The 18,483-nt window shown below is 29.7% G+C and overlaps 1 protein-coding gene across 2 annotated transcripts in view; it reads left to right on the top strand.

The window, feature by feature from the left end:
- The window catches only part of Vps45 (vacuolar protein sorting 45), a 51,451-nt gene that overhangs the window by 14,569 nt on the left and 18,399 nt on the right, over positions 1–18,483 (top strand). The window contains exons 5-8 of one of the 2 annotated variants that reach the window (XM_075357113.1): positions 2,498–2,605; positions 4,531–4,665; positions 15,895–16,035; positions 18,307–18,444. In XM_075357113.1, coding sequence (XP_075213228.1) covers positions 2,498–2,605; positions 4,531–4,665; positions 15,895–16,035; positions 18,307–18,444 — 522 coding nt within the window. The remainder of the gene's footprint in view (positions 1–2,497; positions 2,606–4,530; positions 4,666–15,894; positions 16,036–18,306; positions 18,445–18,483) is intronic. The other variant, XM_075357114.1, reaches the window with a different exon arrangement.

Here is an 18,483-nt window from a genome sequence, read left to right on the forward strand (position 1 = left end):
TGGTTTCAAAACATCTGTTGTTCCAACTATTATTTTATTTTCCAGAATTATTTTGATATTGAACTTTCTACTCTATTCTAAAATTTCTTTCCATTTATCCATTTTTTGTTTTTCAATATTTTCTTTTTACATTTATTTTTTCATTTGCATTATTCCTTCTCTCTCTCCGAGAGAGAAGGAATAATGCCCCCCCCCCCCCGATACTGTCAAGAATACAACAGGATAATTAAATACACCTGTTGGAACTGTTGCTTAAGATAGATTTTATATGACCTGTGGAACGGGCACATTATCATACAATAGAACAGTGCTTTCCATGACTATCTTGTACAATTTGTTTTGGATTGACTTACAAATTTTATTCATCATTTTATGATAGATTTCTTATCTTTTATTTTTGTAGATTTTATTAATTATTAAAAAAAAGATTTCCTTGAAGTCCTAAAAACATTATAGCCATAATTTATTGGTTCAGTAATGCCTTCTTTAATTCCTTTGGCTTATCATGTATCACCTGTTTAAAAATTTGTTATTCATTTTAAATATAACATAATAATCAATGAGTCTTGATAGAACTTTATGCTTCCCCGTAAAAAAATTAAACTCTTTGAGGACCAGATCTTTTTTGGAGATGGTTAAAAACAAAATCTACGCTTATATTGTTGTTAAAAAAATGTACAATGCTTTTTGGTGACTATTTGTAAGCTTGTGCTAAAAAGTTTATAAATTTTTTTATTATCAATATTTTTTAGCAGTCTTTTTTAAATTTTAGGAAAACCAATGCACTATCAACCAGAAATGTTTTTTGTGGTCATATCTTATTCAAAATTTTTTTTTAAAATTAAAAAACACAAAAAAGAAATTAAAAAAAACAAAAAAATGAATTTGAAGTCACTTAACTCGAAATCAAGAAACAATTTTTGCATGAGAATAATGCTTTTCAGAATTTTTATCCTATTTTGTGTTAAACTTGAAAATTTCATGATTTTTGCCAATAAATTGTTAAATTTTAGTCAAATTTGTAAAATTAAGGTTTTAGAATTGACAGTGCACAAATCACTGTCCGGTTGAACATTCCTGGGTTCAAATCCCGGTCAGGCAAGGCATTTTCACATCCTCCCAATTATCATCCTCTGAAGCAATACCTAATGGTGGTCTCGCAGGTTAAAAAAAGAAAAGAAAAAAGTTGACATTTCTAAGTTCCCAATCAGTTTCACTCGATGTTCGAAATACACCGCCCGTTATGCGTATTATAGCAACTCATTAATAAATATTGCTGAAAAAAGAAAACAAAACACTAAGATGAGAATTAAGTACAATGTTCTCTGCCCATCTACGTATAGTACAACAGACCGATAAATACAGTATCATAAGAACAATAAATAAATAAAATAAAGCATTCCTTTTCACTCTGAATGAAGTATGATTTCACAGCCGACTCAAAATAATAACAAACGAACAGCATTTACATATTACGCAACAAACACAATTACATGTTCTCTAAAAATAAAAAACACAAACAGTTTAAGTTCAAAATAATAATTATTTTTGTTTACCATCCGAATATTAGTTGCGATATCATGTGCAACTTTAAACAATAAAAAATATAACCTCTATTAAGTGGACTGCACATGTCTGCCATGACAACCAAACATGTGGTCAGTAAAAACACCATTTTTACCTTGATAACATTTCGCCGAATCATCTTTCTCATGTAAAATGAAAAATCACTAGTTTGTATTTTTAGCATAAAATTGAACCTGACAAAAAATTGTAAGCGGTCGTCAGAGGATTAATCATTCTACCTCACAGTTTGTAGGAGCTGCAATAACACACATTCTGTCTGGTGATCCAGTTGAGGACTATTTTACTCCTAACTTAATAATACTTCTCTTGAGCAGTATCAAAATATTAATTTTCTAAAAAAAATAGGAATAATTGAGGATTGAGGAAAAGCATTTCTTTAGTAAATATAAAGCTGTATTTTTATACAACATTTACATATAAGGTACATATAAGTTTAAGATTTTTTAGTAGTTTTAAGTTTGTTATTCAGGATGTCAACTGTCAATTAATTGATGATTGGTATGGCCTGAACAGAATTGCAGTTGAAAGGACCAGAAGCCCTTTTGGTTGAGGATGCAATCTCTAAAAGAGACTACTGGCACGTTATTTGTTTCTCTGATCTCTACAGATGATAGCTTTTTTTTACATCTATTTATTTTTGAAAGCTAACGAGGATAACTTAATAGTCAAAACAGCTTTATGATACTTTTTAGGTGTACTTTCTTTGGCAATACTGAACCGACTTCATGCACACTGCCATCGGTCGACCATGACTAATGTGAATCGCTTGTTATTCACAACTAACAATCTTACTAATGATGTTTCCCCTATTTTCTACTTAAGATGCCATGTTGCCGGCAAATTAGGTTACCGGTTTATTATGAAAGACTTTTTATTTATTAATTTAAAGAAATTTTTCTTTCTGTTTTAGGAAGTATTATCAAAAGAAGAACATTTATTTGATTTTCGTCAGCAAGAAGTGTCCATGTTGCTGATTTTGGACAGAAGAGGTGATCCTATTACCCCTTTATTAAGTCAGGTATTTTTTATTTTCTGATTCGATTTATTTTACAAATTTGCAACAATTTTTTTCTTTTTGTATGTTTGTTAAAAAAAATTAAACGTGGATTTATCTCAGATCGCTTGTTATTTTTTTAGTGATTAATAAACCGCTTAAGTTTGAAGCTTGTGTGTAGGAATATCTAGTAGGAGAGGAATTTTGTAGTATATTAAAAGCATTCTGAATCTTGAAACTTTTATTATTATTTTATATACAGAGTGTTTCATGAGGAATGTAATAATAAACTTTCAGGACATGTTCTCTAGTGAAAATAAAGAAGAAAGTTCATATAAACATACTTTGGAAATGCTTTATTAGTGAATGTCAGCTGGCAAAAGATTTCTGCATCCTGATTTGTTTGTCTTTGGTAAAATTAAACCAGACTGTAATTTGTAGAACTCAAATTAAGCGGTAAATATAATGGTTTTATGTGAAAACCCTGAAAAATTGAACAAAAAAATAGGTTTGAGAATTGTGTTGAGTAGTTTTCAATAAATCTAGAGATAAGATAAAAGACTGGGGTCAAAGAATAAACTTATTTTATGTTTAGTGTAAAGTAACTTTTACATAGCTAAGTGGATAACAAACACATTTTATATGAATCATCTTGTATAGGAAGGTCATTCAACAATTCAACAGACAAATGGCAACAATAGAAAAAGTATTTAATAAACTGAAACAGTCTGATATTCAAGTTGGCACTCCCTGATACAGAAAATATATCAGTTGTTCGAAGAAAATTTCCATTATTATAACCTCCTTTGTTTATTTAAAAATGGCGGCTTCGCTTGATATATCTACCATGGAAGAATGAAGTACTGTGATAAGATTTATATTTTCTGAAGGTGTAAAACCGGCTAAAATTCACCTACGGTTGTTAAAGCAGTGTGGTAAAAAGTGTATTAACTGAACATATTTTCTATAATTGGATTGAACAGTTTAAATTGGACAGAATAAGTGCCATCAATTTTCATCAGTAGGTCTCATCTGACGCTTTGCAAAATCGCATTAATGATCTTCATGAGGATAAAAGCACAAAAATTTGGAATTTGTCTGATAGTGCAAATATCAGTACTATCCCTTCCATTTTCCATGAGAAGCTGAATTATCACAAAATGTGCTGGAGATACATTTGAGTCGCTAGACCCAAAATCACAAAGACATCTGAATTTGTATTTGTTTGAAAATTAAACAGCGGGTGTTAGTGAAAATCCTTTTTAAGATTGCCCGATAACTACTGCTAAAACTTGGATTCATCATTTTGATCTGGAATTTAGACATCAGAGTATGGAATAGAAACATCTGGGCTTGCCTGCCAGGAAAAAATTCAAAACCTACACATCAGCAAGTAAAGTACTGGTAATAGTATTTTGACTGTAAAGGCCTAATTTACTGTGAATATTTGGGAGAACAACGTACAGTTAGCATTAAGTACTACTGTAATGTGTCAGAAAATAAAGTGAAACCGAATTAGGAGTAAATGCCGTGGTTTTATCTCAAAAAAGACTTAATACTTATACACTCTAATATCCACTTCTGTACTGCTTAAAAAAATGCAGGAAGCTACTGCATCTTTTAAGATTCAGGTTGTTGATTTACAGTCCTAATCTTGCACCATCAGATTTTTATTTATTTAGCCCTTTCAAAGAGCTTTTGTAAGGCAATAATGAGCTGCTGAAGAATGCGGTACAAGAATCACTCAGACACTTATAATAATAAATAATTCTTTTCTGCTGGAATAAGAAAGCTCAAAGAAAGATGGGACAAGTGCCTAAATGTAGTCTGGAATTACCTTGAAAAGTAGCAATAGTTTCATTGTCATTGAATAAATAATCATTTTTTGTCTCTTAAATTATTATTTATCATATATAATTATTAAGTTTGTTAATTTTATTTAATTACAGTGGACATATCAGGCGATGGTACATGAACTTCTTACAATTACAAATAATAGAGTTAATTTAAGTCATATACCAGGTATATCAAAAGAATTACAGGAGGTTGTTTTGTCATCTGAACATGATGAATTTTATGCTGATGTAAGTGTTATTTATTTAATTTTTTTTACTTATCAATGTAAAATAATTTTTTGTTGTAAGACTAGAAAACCGGTAGTTAGAATATCTCTAAGCAGCAGGATGTATTATGATGTTTGTTTTTTAAATGTTTATTTATATATCATGGATATCTCATTTAAAAACAGTGTTTTGGTGGTAACAGGAATATCAAATTTTGATACCAATCTCTACTTTAGCAGATGCGTTAAAAAATGTGTCTCCTGCATTCTTGATTTTATACTCAAGCACACTTTGCTACGAAGTTCTTTGTTTTCATCAATTTCTTGGCATGTTTTTCTAATGAATTGAATCATCAACAATGCATAGTTTTCTTGAAAATATTTTATCTTGAATAGGGTCCTTCAAAGAAGAGAGTCATTGTGGTAAGATCAGGAGATTTTGTAGGTCATTGAACTGATCGTCGTCGACCTATCCGGCTCTTGGTAAATTCTTGTAGTAAGTTGCACATACTTAAGGCTTAGTGGGCAGGAGATTTCCATCTTGCTGAAAATAGAACTCCTCATTATCTTGTCGTTGTTATTTATAGTATAACACTATTCAGCTTATTAAGGTACATCTAGGTTCAATGCCTGACTCGCTTGACGCTATCATTTTTCAGGCCTTGAATACATGTCTGAACAACTAATATTTCATTTTCAGTAGTAACAGTGACCGGTCAGCCACTATCTCGCACATTACAGGTAGGTTTAATCTAAATTCATTTAAATTCTGTAAACAAGTACCTAGATGGTGCAGGTATATCAAATTCCTCACACCATTTCTCTTAAACCTTTTCAGAATTCTCTGCCTTTTGGTATTCTTACAAAATCTACTTCTGTTGCTCTTCAGTTAAATTACCAGCCATAATAAGACATATTAATGAAAATACCAGCCATTGAATGAAAATATTGTTTGAAATAATGGACAGCTGATTTATATTAGCTGACAAAGTGAATAAACTAAAATAATGTAAAAAAAAAAACAAGGAATACATCTATATATATAATATATATATATATACACACACGATACTTTTTGCAACCCTCAGTATTTGTTAAAATTTCAGTGTATTTTTATAGAGCTTTTACTTTCCCATCTAGATAGCACTTTAGCAGAGCTATAGCTCTATAAGGGAAATTATTTTAATCGGATCAATGTGGGCATATGCAGTCTCCACCGTATCTTGACATTTTGATGCATAAGGAACCCAAAAAACAGGATGAAAATTTTCTGGATTTAATGTTTGTACATATATGTGTTAAGTGTTGGGCTCTAAGTTATCTGTTATCTCTTGAACTAATGGACCAATTTTGGCCAAATTTAGTCAGATTACTTCTATATATAGAGCATTGATGCCGTTAAATTTTCAGCTTAAAAATCCAAGTGGCTATAGAATGTCACTTTCAGTATCTCTAGATTTCGCTTAATCATGGTCATATTTTTCTAAGGCGCATTTGTTAACGATTAAAAAATAGCAATACTTGGAAAAACGTTTTGTATAATTGCATCCTTACCCCAGAAAATGCTTTGAAGTTGTCTGCTATGTTGTGACATCACAGGTGAGCGGGAAAATTAAATAAATTAATAATATTTAAAGTGTAAAAAAGTAACTCAGTCTGACCGGGTCTTGAACTCGATCTTCTGGTTGACTTGGTACCCGGTACATTAAGCCTCACGGCTACAACAGTCTGCCAACTGTACAAGCAAAATTTGTTTTATCTAGTTGTAAAATTACATTAGTTTAGTTAGTGCTGACTGCCGCTGCTAATACTGCCACACCTGCATGAATTTAATACGGTTTGCGTATGCACTTAAGTTAGAATCGTCAAATTAAATAAACGAAAATATATATCTAAACAATGTTGAGATAATGCCTTGTTGTAGTACCTTGGTTAGGGTAATTACTCTATGTATTTACCGTTGGTTCAAATAATAAATAAATATAGACATTTATCACTTCATAATTACATATGATCCTTTAATATTTGAATGAATAGTATAAGATTACATATAAGTGTATATAAATGCTTTTTAATAATTTCATAAATGATGCGTTGATAAGAATATATATATAATATTATATTTTGTAAGTTTGAACTGTTGAGTTCATGAAGGCTGTTGGAAGAAGGCTGGAAAGAGACTGCCTGAATGTAGTGTGGAGCCGGATTATGTAGTGTGTACGGAACGACTGAATCGTCAGGAGCCAAGTGCATTCGAAAGGAGGTTTCTGAACTGATAGAAAGACCTTTAAATTTCCTTCTTAAATAAATTTTTAATAACATGTACTGAGTCTGAACAAATAAAATTGTAAATATTTTAAATTAAGTTGTATGTATGGCTTATACACACAACTTAATTTAAAATGTTTATCATTTTATTAAAATATAATATTTTTTCGTTTAATTCAACGATTCTAACTAAAAACAACCCACAGTTGTAGGGCTTTTTTATCACCTTTTTTCTTCTGAAAAGTAAAATTAAGAGTGATTTTAACTTCAAAAAATTACAAGTTGATGTAATATTTTTTTATGAAACACAATAAACTACAATTAAATATGAAAACATACGTTTGGACTGAAATACACATGTTGTCAATAACATTTAATAAAATGACAGTAATTCTGTAGTAAAAAGACAGCCCTAAATGGAAAAATATTCTCTATATTTTGCACAAAAATAATGCAGAATGAATGAATGATTCTGTTTATCGCATAGACCACTGCCTTTTTTTTTGTTTTTGTAATGTAGAAGCCATGAATCATGTATCATCCATCATAACTCGTAACTTCATTCCGTCTGACTTTCACTTATTTTTAAAATCAAAGGAATATTTTAAGGAATGCATTTTGTTTTCAATTTTGAGTGAAAGAAAGATTAAATATTCTTATTTAAAATTAAATAAAAAGTTCATAGCAGCATTTGAAAACTAGCACTTTTGGCAATTAGAATGTAAATCAAAATTCATACTGAACATGTTAATTTCACTTACCAACAAACCTGGCACTTAATTGAGTAAATTAAAGCGGTTGATTAACCTTTAAAGTAAATCACCTGATGATAAACCGTTACCAACCTGTATGTTCTATAATGGAATGGGTTTTGTGGTGATTCTGTCGATAAAAATTTCTCTTGTATCTAAACATATCTGTCTACATGTACCACATCTTCCTGTTCCTTCAACTTAACATGTTATCTTAGAACCGACGTTTTCAAGTCGTAGCGATATATTAACCATTTCTTAGTTAAAATTTCTTTATTATTGACGATTTTAATACTATATTGTTAAGTTCAACTCTGCTAGATTTTAATCTTAGCAATTTTTTTTTATTTTTATTTAGGCTGTTCATTAACTAAGTTCTTAAAATTCCATATTAAGTGATAATAATTTGGTGCTAATTTTGTGTGTTCACTTGAAAAGAAGACTATTTTTCTTGTTAATGCGCTTTATTAATATTCACCGTTAAGTATTCTATCTTCTATAAATTTATTTCAATTTACAAATATACAGCTTAAATTTTTTTCATTGATTTTGTTCTGTACTTGACTTTAAATATCTGCTGTAAACTTAAATAGAAAAAAAATTTTTATTTGTTTGAGCAGCTCTTGGAGTTTGAATTATTTACATTCTATGTTATATTTTATAATAATTGTACTTGATCGTGGATAAGATGATAAACTGCATTCCTTACAACCTGATGATTCCACAACACTAGGAAAATGTAACAGAGGGTAGCATCCTAGAACAAGTTTTTGATTACAAGTTTAATAATGTATGCATTTTCCATGTATGGTGTTGCTCTTTATTTAACTATCAACTATAGCAGGCAAACATTTTAAATTTAAAAAAAAAAAATGTAATAAAGAATACAAGATTTAATATTTTAGTAAAATTTATAAAAAAAGAAAAATCAGATTTTTTTATTTTAATACTTACTGCACATACTACTACGGCTAATTGTGGAATACAGTAAGACTCTCTTTGTACACTTCTCTTTTCCAACATTTTTGGAGATCTTTCCATATATGTGCAACTCATTTGCCCAATAACATGCCAAATCTCAGCCTTCAGATCTGAATTTTTTTGTGGTTTGTTGATATAAAGAAAAGATTTCACAAACTTCCAAAGGAAGAAGTTACACGGTATCAAATCCTAAGACCTAAGAGCTAGGTTCTGGTCGCCGTTGCAATGAAGAGATCGGCTGAAAACTCTTCTCCTAACAAATCACTTGTTTCATATATAGTGACATGTTTCACTGTCCTACTAAAACCACATATACTTCAAATCCATATCATCCAGTTGAGAATTGAAAAACTCTGTTACGATGTTATGGAAACATTCACCACCCAGTGTTGGTACTTTTTTCGACCACATCTTCAGAACGTACCCCTCAATCATTCTGCATTCCTGTATGTATAATCCTGTATCTGTTAGATTTGGCTTTTAGTGGATGCGACAGCTTTTCATAAATCACTTGAGCGTAGTGCCTTAAATCCAATCAGTTTTTTTTTTCCATTTAGTTAGAAGTTAACTCATTCCTTAAAATGATTTTGTTAAAAAATTAGAAATCACTTCTTGATTTTTTAACATTCAATTAATCAGATATTGGCGCTTAAATTATCTGTTGGCTTGTTGTTTTTATGTCGGTTGCATCTCGAAGGTATTCAAATGCAGATCTTTTTTGAGAATTTGCTGAAGAAGGTTTCTTGGGATGGCCAATTTTTTGTGAATGATGGCAAATCAGTTTCCTTAGATTCAGATCAGTGGTTTCTCTAACAACGGTAATATTTCAAGAGACTGTATGACACGACTGTGATTTAATGACCACAGTCAAACCTGTTTCCATGAATTTAATCGGTTGCTGAATTGTTAATTTATTAAATGAACTCTATTGATAAAATATTCCATGCCGTTTGCAAACTGTTTTTTTCTTTTTTTTTTGTAACATTCTTAGTACTTGTAATTCAGTTTCACTATAACAACACGTTACTTTGTAAATTCTACATGACAAGTAAATGTAAACCCGATGACAAATGAAATATTACTAATAACCTAATACAGCAAAAGTGATGCCCAACCCATATTTTTTATCCTATATCATACACACACAAGATGTAAATATCACTCTCTGTATATAAATAGATATTTATTAATAAATTTATGAAAAAAAAAATTAATTGTTTACCTTAAAATACTGCTTATTATATCTATAAAATTCACACAAGTGCTTTCACCGTGGTCACAGCATCTTCAGGTGTTTGTTAAATAAAATCTTAGGTTAATATTAACAATTTTTAGAGAGTTGTTATCTATCAGTCATCGAGTTATTTGCTATTACAATATAATATATACTCAACCTGGTGGTGTATTATATAACTTATCTAATATCTTAAAATTATCTAAAATTCTCCTAATCCATTCATCTTTGTCAAAAACTAATTGTACATTTACTGTTTTTAATTTTATGTAACTTTTCCATTCCTATTGTTTTGTATTTATTATTATTTATTTTTAATATTTTTATACTATCCATTCTTCTATTATCAGTAAATATGTGTTTTCTTTTTTTATATGTTTTGCATAATTTGACTTTTGTTTTGAGTATCGATCGGTATACGCTTGTAAATGTTCTTGGTATCTTTTTTTAATAATTCTGTTAAACATACCTATATAAAACTTTTCATAATTTCATTTAACATATTTTATTTTATATACACCTGGATAATTATATTCACATGGTTCCCGCAAGAAGGAAAGTCAGGAAATATAAATCTAGTTGAGGAAAAGTCAGGAAAATTCGCAAAAAATTTCAGAAAATTGCATTTTTGATACCTAATTAGGATTATGTTATTTATTAATGAAGTATTTTTTAAATAATGCGAAAATATATTTGATATTCTTTCCTGGTGTCGGGAAGTGATGACCCCATCACCCAGCACATTGCAACTATGTATTTCTAGCAGCCATTAATGTGACCTGTACTTACATTCTTCAATTATTTTTTTATATTAAAGGAGGAATATTCCAAATTGCAGTTAATTTTTTCATTGCAATTTTAACAAAAAGTTACTATTGAAAAATTAAAACATTATTAACTGTTTTCTTGGAATTTCTCTCAAACCACCATGAATGTTTTTTTTTTATTTTAGGTAAATAATTGCCTTTAAATGGTTTCTAAAAAGACTCTGTTTAATGATAAGATGATAAGATATAAACTTATCAAACTCTCTGTTTGATGATAAGATATAAACTGCATTCAGAATATTGTCAGTTGAAAAGAGCTAGAGATGTGCGTCATGATTTTTTGATGTGTTTAATAAATATTTTGAACTGGGCAATATGGGCAGAAAAGCAATGACTTCGCACAATAAAGGAAAGCATCGTAATGAAATAATTAAGATGAGGAATTCATGGCCTTCACTGAAACCTTTTTTATTTCCCAGTGGTACTTCAACTCAGCAAACTAAAACTTTGATCAACAGTTGTGGGTATGGTGGTTACGATACATTTGTGTGTTCTTTGCCTGGATCTTCTGATCAGAGTAATAGCATTTCAGCAGCAAATGATGCATTTGAATCCTCAACTTCTTTTTGTTATAAAGACAATGTTTCTAAGGCGGAGATTACGTGGGTTCTCAGTGTTGTACAAAATTAGTCAAGTGTATGTAAAGATATTTTGCAACTTTTAAACTATGTTTCCTGATAGTTGTAAAGCATCAAAATTCCAGCTTGCGGCTACTAATTGCTCTTATGTCATTAATCATGGCCTTCCACCATACTTTTATGGCATTCTGCAAATATGCTAGAATAATGACAAAATATTTTTCAAGTAAATCTTAATAATGTTTGTTTTCTGTTCTAATTTTCTTATCTATATTACTTTAGTCATGGTGATTTTAGTTTTCCTAAGTTGTGATCATACATATACTCATTGTTAAATTGAAATCTGTGTTTCTTAGCTTTTTTTTTTTATTTTCTTTGCAAAATAATGTAGGCTAGTTTTTGTGAAAAAGTTTTAGCAATCTTAGGTGTGAGTTAATTATTTTTAAGAATTGCTTTAGTTTACCCACCGGGTTGGTCTAGTGGTGAATGTGTCTTCGCAAATCAGCTGATATTGAAATCGAGAGTTCCAACATTCAAATCCCAGTAAAGGCAGTTACTTTTATACGGATTTCAATTTTAGATTGTGGATACCGATGTTCTTTGGTGGTTGGGTTTCAATTAACCACACATCTCAGGAATGGTCAACCTGAGACTGTACAAGACTACACTTCACTTTCACTCATACATATCATCTTCTGAAGTAATACCTGATGGTGATACCCAGAGGCTAAACAGGAAAAAAGATTGGTTTAGTTAGTTTATTTCTTATCTTTGTTACTTTTATTTACCATGATATTAATTTTTACGCAAGAAACTTATTAAATAGGGTTGTTATTTCTTTGTAGCTTGCGATGAAATTTACTGAAACATTTTATCACAAAAAATAGTCTAATTTTAAATGTATGTTGTAAAAAAAATCATTAAGAAATAAATTTTAAAAATGACTGTAATAATAAATAATAAAAAAGGTGTCAGTTCAGCTGCTATGGTGATGGAGAAGGGTGCAAAAGAATAAAATATCAATATATTTGTGGAGTAAATGGCAATAGCATTAACGTTAAGTCAGGAAAAACAAATCTTAAAATTTGGTTGGAACCTTGATTTATTATTATGGTTTATTATAGTTTTATTTTCACATAACTTCTTATTCATTTTTTTGTTGTCTGTCTTTTCTATCTTAATAGTCTTGTCTTATGCTATCTTCAATTCTTTAATTAAAAGTCTTTTCATGTATGCTGATGTATTATTATTGCATATTTTCAGAAAATTTTGATTATTATTATTATTTATTTTATTAATTAATGCATTTATGTGTTTTGTTTTATAACCATTATTAACAGCTATATATTTTATTCTATTAATCTCTTTTGTTAGTCCTTTTTTTAATTATTAATATAATTAAAAGCTCTATTTAACATGCTGTTACATGTTGACATTTTTTGTGTAAATGGATGTATATGATATGGTAAATTTGATTAATTCAGTGACCAGTTAATTTGATTAATCGCCCGTAACATATATAATTTATATATTTAAATATATATATATATATATATATATATATCTGATCACCTAAGTACAGAATTAATAAATAAAATAAAATAGTTTGACACCTACCTTATTTCATAATTCATGCAAGAGCGCTTTCACGAGTTGCTTGCGTCATCAGTTGCTCCACATAACTTTTTCAAATCATAAATGATTTGTATCAAATTACATATCAAAATTGGAATTGGAAAATTGGAAAGTTGGAATTAAAAATCATTTTATTATACTTAAGGTTTAAAATTTTAAATTGTTAAAAGAACCTTTTCTAAATTAAAATGTAAACAAAATAATAAAACTAAAAATTTTTAAATTCAAATATCTTATCTTTTCCATATATATTTGTTTGGTTAGGTTATGTGACTGTTTAAATAATAAATTCAGTAATCAATGCTTATAGTCGAGCTGTTATCTTAATAAGTAAAATATCTTAATATGGAGAATATGTAAAATGAACAGTATATTTTATAAATTACTATGAATTTATTAAATTCTCCAACATTGTAAGTGATTAATAAAATTCTCCGGTAATTATGCATAATCATTGGATTAATCAAATTTACTGTAATATATATCTATTAAATAACATATTTATCGTAGAAATAGGAGTTTTCTAAATATTCTCACTAATTTATATTTGTTTTTATTAATCTTATTATCTAAAAAATTTATTATAATATTTACTTCATTTTGTGTGTTCTGAGAATTTGATATACTATTATTTTTTTCCATATTTTGTGAATAAATTTTTGACATTATATTACTAATTTATGAATCCACAGTCAATCTTTCTTTTTGCATATAATAATTTATGCCAAATTTGAAATAACTGTGATTTAAGCATAATTCAAGTAACATTACTACTTGATCAACTCTTTTTTACGTTGTTTTTAATAAGTACTTTTTGTGTTAATTTTATTGTATTAGGTGTGATCAGAAAATAACTGAACTTTATATTTTTAATCCTTATGGTTAATTTTACAGATTATCGGTCCTTCTCCACTTCAAAATCCTCTCCCCCCCTATTCACCCGCTTTTTTCAGCGGTGTTTCCACTTCGTGAAGCAGGCCTGGTTAGCTTCATTTGAAATGGCTTTTAAGGTCCATGACGAATTTGCTTTAATGTCGTCAATAGTTCAAACGGCATCCTTTCATCACTGACTTTAATTTTGGAAATAAAAAAAATTCAATATGAGAAAGATCTGGCAAGTAGCAAGGCTAAGAGAGGACATTCATCTGATATTTGGTTCAAAACCAAAGCTGAGAGTGTGTGGGCGTATTGTTGTGGTGAAGGAACCACGAATTGTCTCGCAACAGTTCTCGTCTCTTTTTGCTGATTTTTTCACGTAACTATTGTTAAAACGCCTGTACGCACAATCCCATTAAAATCTAAAAAAACAGAATCACTTTAACATCAGATCAAGACTGACATGCTTTCTTGGGGCATGGAGATTCTTTGTCAATCCACTGTGTGATGATTGAACTTTTGTCTCGATGTCATAGCCATAAACCTGGCTTCATCTCTTGTTAAGATCCTTTGCACGAATGTTTCATCATCATCGGCTTGTTCAAGACGTTGCCTACAAACATCCACTCTATGTTCTTTCATCAAATAAGGAACAGACTTTGCTGCAATTCGATGCATGTTCAATTTTTCAGTCAAAATGTCATGTCATGATCCAGTTGAGATGCTAACCTCTTCTGCACCAGATTGTTGATTTTCTGAACGTGGTTGTCATCGGTTGAAGTCGGAGGCTTTTGTGGTCGAGGGTCATCTTCAATTGACTGATGACCGCTTTTAAATCATGAAAATCATTTGTAACATTGCATATGACCCAGAGCAAACATCATCTCTATAAGCTTGTTTCAAAAATTGAAACGTTTGTGTGAAAGTTTTTCTCAGTTTTACACAAAATTTTACATCGCATCATTGCTCCTGAAAATTGCACATTATAAAAATCAGTACTAACACTTAAACACGTTACACTCAAATAAAAATAACACAAAAACTAAAAATGTTGTTACACGTTATAATTAGTATAATTCAAAATGTTTGTTTATTTTTTGAACACACCGTGTATCTATTACAGGTATGCATATACCTGTAGTATGCATATCTTTGATATCAAAAGATATTAATTTATCTTTTTTCTCTTATTTTTATTTTTTTAATTTATTTGCCGGTTCTAATCTGTTTTGTGTATTATAATTAGTTTTTAATTTCAGGTTTTTTCAATAATCTAGAAAAAATCTTGCAGTATTATAAAACGGAGCTGTTTTACAGTTCATTAAAGGTCTTATTGGAAATCCATCTTTGTATATTTTTATTAATCCATTAAAGTATGGTGCTGATGGATTTTGTTTTATGTATTTATTTTTATTGTTATCGTTAGTTACTTTATCACACTTTTTTAATGGTTTTAATAATTTTATTAATAATTATTTTTCATAAATTTATTTTAAAAATAGCTGACCTGGCAATGCTTCACCATTGCTAGATTTGAGTATATATGTAGATTAAATGAACACAAATGAAAGTTTGATAAAACATTAAAAAAATTAACAGTAAGGAACTTCACAAAATTTAACCTTTCCCTTTTTTCCTTCTTCCCATCTTCCCTTTCTCCCTTCCCATCTTCCCTTTTTTCCTTTATCCCTTCTTCTCTTTTCCCTTTCTCCCTATTTCCCATTTCCATCCAGCGGGTCCATTTTTTGCAAAAATATTTCTTTTCATGTAACTATTATATATTCAGAATATGAGCCAAATTGGACCACAAATCCATTTTTTTAAATATCTTGACCCCAGTGCCACCTAGAGTTTCCAAAGTAATTCAGAAAATGTCACAGGCATGTGCACAACAACTCACCAAAGTTTCATCACAATCAGATGAATGGTATATGAACACATACGGGATAAAGAAACATTCATTTTTATATACGGTATATATATATATATATATGATTTGGATTTTATACCACCAGAATGCTTAAAAATAAAATATTTATCAATAAATAAATATATATATATATAAAATTAAAAAATTGTAATTGTCATTTAATTTTTCAGAATATGTATTTAAATTACGGAGAAATTGGACAAACAATGAAAGAATTAATGGATGAGTTTCAAAGAAAAGCTAAAAGTCAACAAAAAGTCGAAAGTATTGCAGATATGAAAAACTTTGTTGAAACATATCCACAATTTAAGGTATGTTAATACAATTTAAATACTTGTTTGTCTTCATATTTTAATTTAATATCATTTCAACAAATTTTTCTTGATAGTAATAACGCATCATTATGGGTGAAAAACCGATAGTGATAGTTTTACATATAAAACAAGTTTTTATCCATCTGTAGGATTTACTACTTGTACTTTCAAAAATACAACATTTTTGCCTGCACCAATTACTGACAAAACAAATAGTTTTGAGTTATCTGGAATTTATTGACTGACAGTTGTCTACGCATTAAAATTCTCATAATTATTAATTTAGGGTTCAGTGAGCATCATATCCACTGATAGTAATATTCTCAGTAATGCAGACATACAGTAATGTAGTTTCATATTTATTTCCCTGAATGGGCCTTGCCTTGCCCTATTATTATAAATTAATTGAAGTTGTATGTTTTCAATTCTTAATGTTTGATCATTTTTATTTTTTTTTTGTCTTCAGTCATTTGACTGGTTTGATGAACTGGCTCTCCAAGATTCCCTATCTAGTGCTAGTCGTTTTCGGTATACCCCCTACATCCTACACCCCTAACAATTTGTTTTACATATTCCAATCGTTGCCTGCCTGCACAATGTTTTCCTTCTACCTGACCCTATAATATTAAAGCGACTACTACAGGATGCCTTAATAGGTGGCCTATAAGTCTGTCTCTTCTTTTAACTATATTTTTCCACATGCTTCTTTCTTCATCGATTTGCCGCAACACCTCTTCATTTGTCACTTTATCCACCCGTCTGATTTTTAACATTCTCCTATAGCACCGCATTTAAAAAGCTTCTAATCTTTTCTTCTCGGGTACTCTGATCGTCCAAGTTTTGCTTCCATATAAAGCGACACTCCAAACATACACTTTCACAAATCTTTCCCTGACGTTTAAATTAATTTTTGATGTAAACAAATTATATTTCTGACTGAAGGGTCGTTTCGCCTGTGCTATTCAGCGTTTTATATCGCTCCTGCTTCGTCCATCTTTAGTAATTCTACTTCCCAAATAACAAACTTCTTCTACCTCCGTAATCTTTTCTCTTCATATTTTCACATTCAGTGGTCCATCTTTGTTATTTCTACTACATTTCATTACTTTTGTTTTGTTCTTTATTTTCATGCGGTAGTTCTTGCGTAGGACTTCATCCATGCCATTCATTGTTTCTTCTAAATCCTTTTCATCTCGGCTAGAATTTCTATATCATCAACGAATCGTAGCATTTTTATCTTTTCACCTTGTACTGTTACTCCGAATCTAAATTGTTCTTTAACATCATTAACTGCTAGTTCTATGTAAAGATTAAAAAGCAACGGGGATAGGGAACATCCTTGTCGGACTCCCTTTCTTATTACGGCTCCTTTCTTATGTTCTTCAATTATTACTGTTGCTGTTTGGTTCCTGTAAATGTTAGCAGTTGTTCTATCTCTGTATTTGAACCTAATTTTTTTAAAATGCTGAACATTTTATTCCGGTCTACATTATCGAATGCCTTTTCTAGTTCTATAAATGCCAAGTATGTTGGTTTGTTTTTCATTAATCTTGCTTCTACTGTTAATCTGAGGCCAAAATTGCTTCCCTTGTCTTTATAATTTTTCTGAAATCAATTGGTCTTCTCCTAACACTTCTTCCACTCTCCTCTCAATTCTTCTGTACAGAGTTAAGATTTTTGATGGCTAGTTAAGCTAATTATTTTGTATTCTTCACATTTATCTGCCCCTGCTTTCTTTGGTATCATGACTATAACACTCTTTTTGAAGTCTGGTAAAACTTTCCCTTTTTCATTAATATTACGCACAAGTTTGTATAATCGATTAATTGTTTCCTCACCTGCACTGCGCAGTAATTCTATAGGTATTCCGTCTATTCCAGGAGCCTTTCTGCCATTCAAATCTTTTAATGCTCTCTTAAATTTAGATTTCAGTATTGTTTCTCCCCTTTCATCCTCGTCAACTTTCTCTTCTTCCTCTATAATGCCATTTTCTAATTCTAAATTTTTTTAAGAATTTATAATTATTCTGTTGACAATAATTCTATATTTTTTTTTTTTTTAATTTGAACAGTTCAACTTTAAAAAAGAACATGATTTAATCATAGAGTACTATTGTTTTAATATTTAGCTATTTTTATTATTTTAACAAGCAAGCCAATAAGGTTTATTTAACTTGTTATACTCTATTCTATTTATAAATTATTATATCCATTGTTGATTTAATTGTATGTTATATTATGCATCATATTATTTTATAAATTTTTTTAGAAAATGTCAGGTACTGTTTCTAAACATGTAGCTGTTATTAGTGAATTGTCAACTCTTGTGACAAAACGTAATCTTCTTGAAGTATCAGAAATGGAACAAGAGTTAGCATGTCAAGACCAACATTCTGCACAACTTCAGGTACAACTATTTCTTTAATAATCACTTATTATAGTATGT

The sequence above is a fragment of the Lycorma delicatula genome, chromosome 2, assembly GCF_047948215.1.
Source record: "Lycorma delicatula isolate Av1 chromosome 2, ASM4794821v1, whole genome shotgun sequence".
Lineage (NCBI taxonomy): Eukaryota > Metazoa > Arthropoda > Insecta > Hemiptera > Fulgoridae > Lycorma > Lycorma delicatula.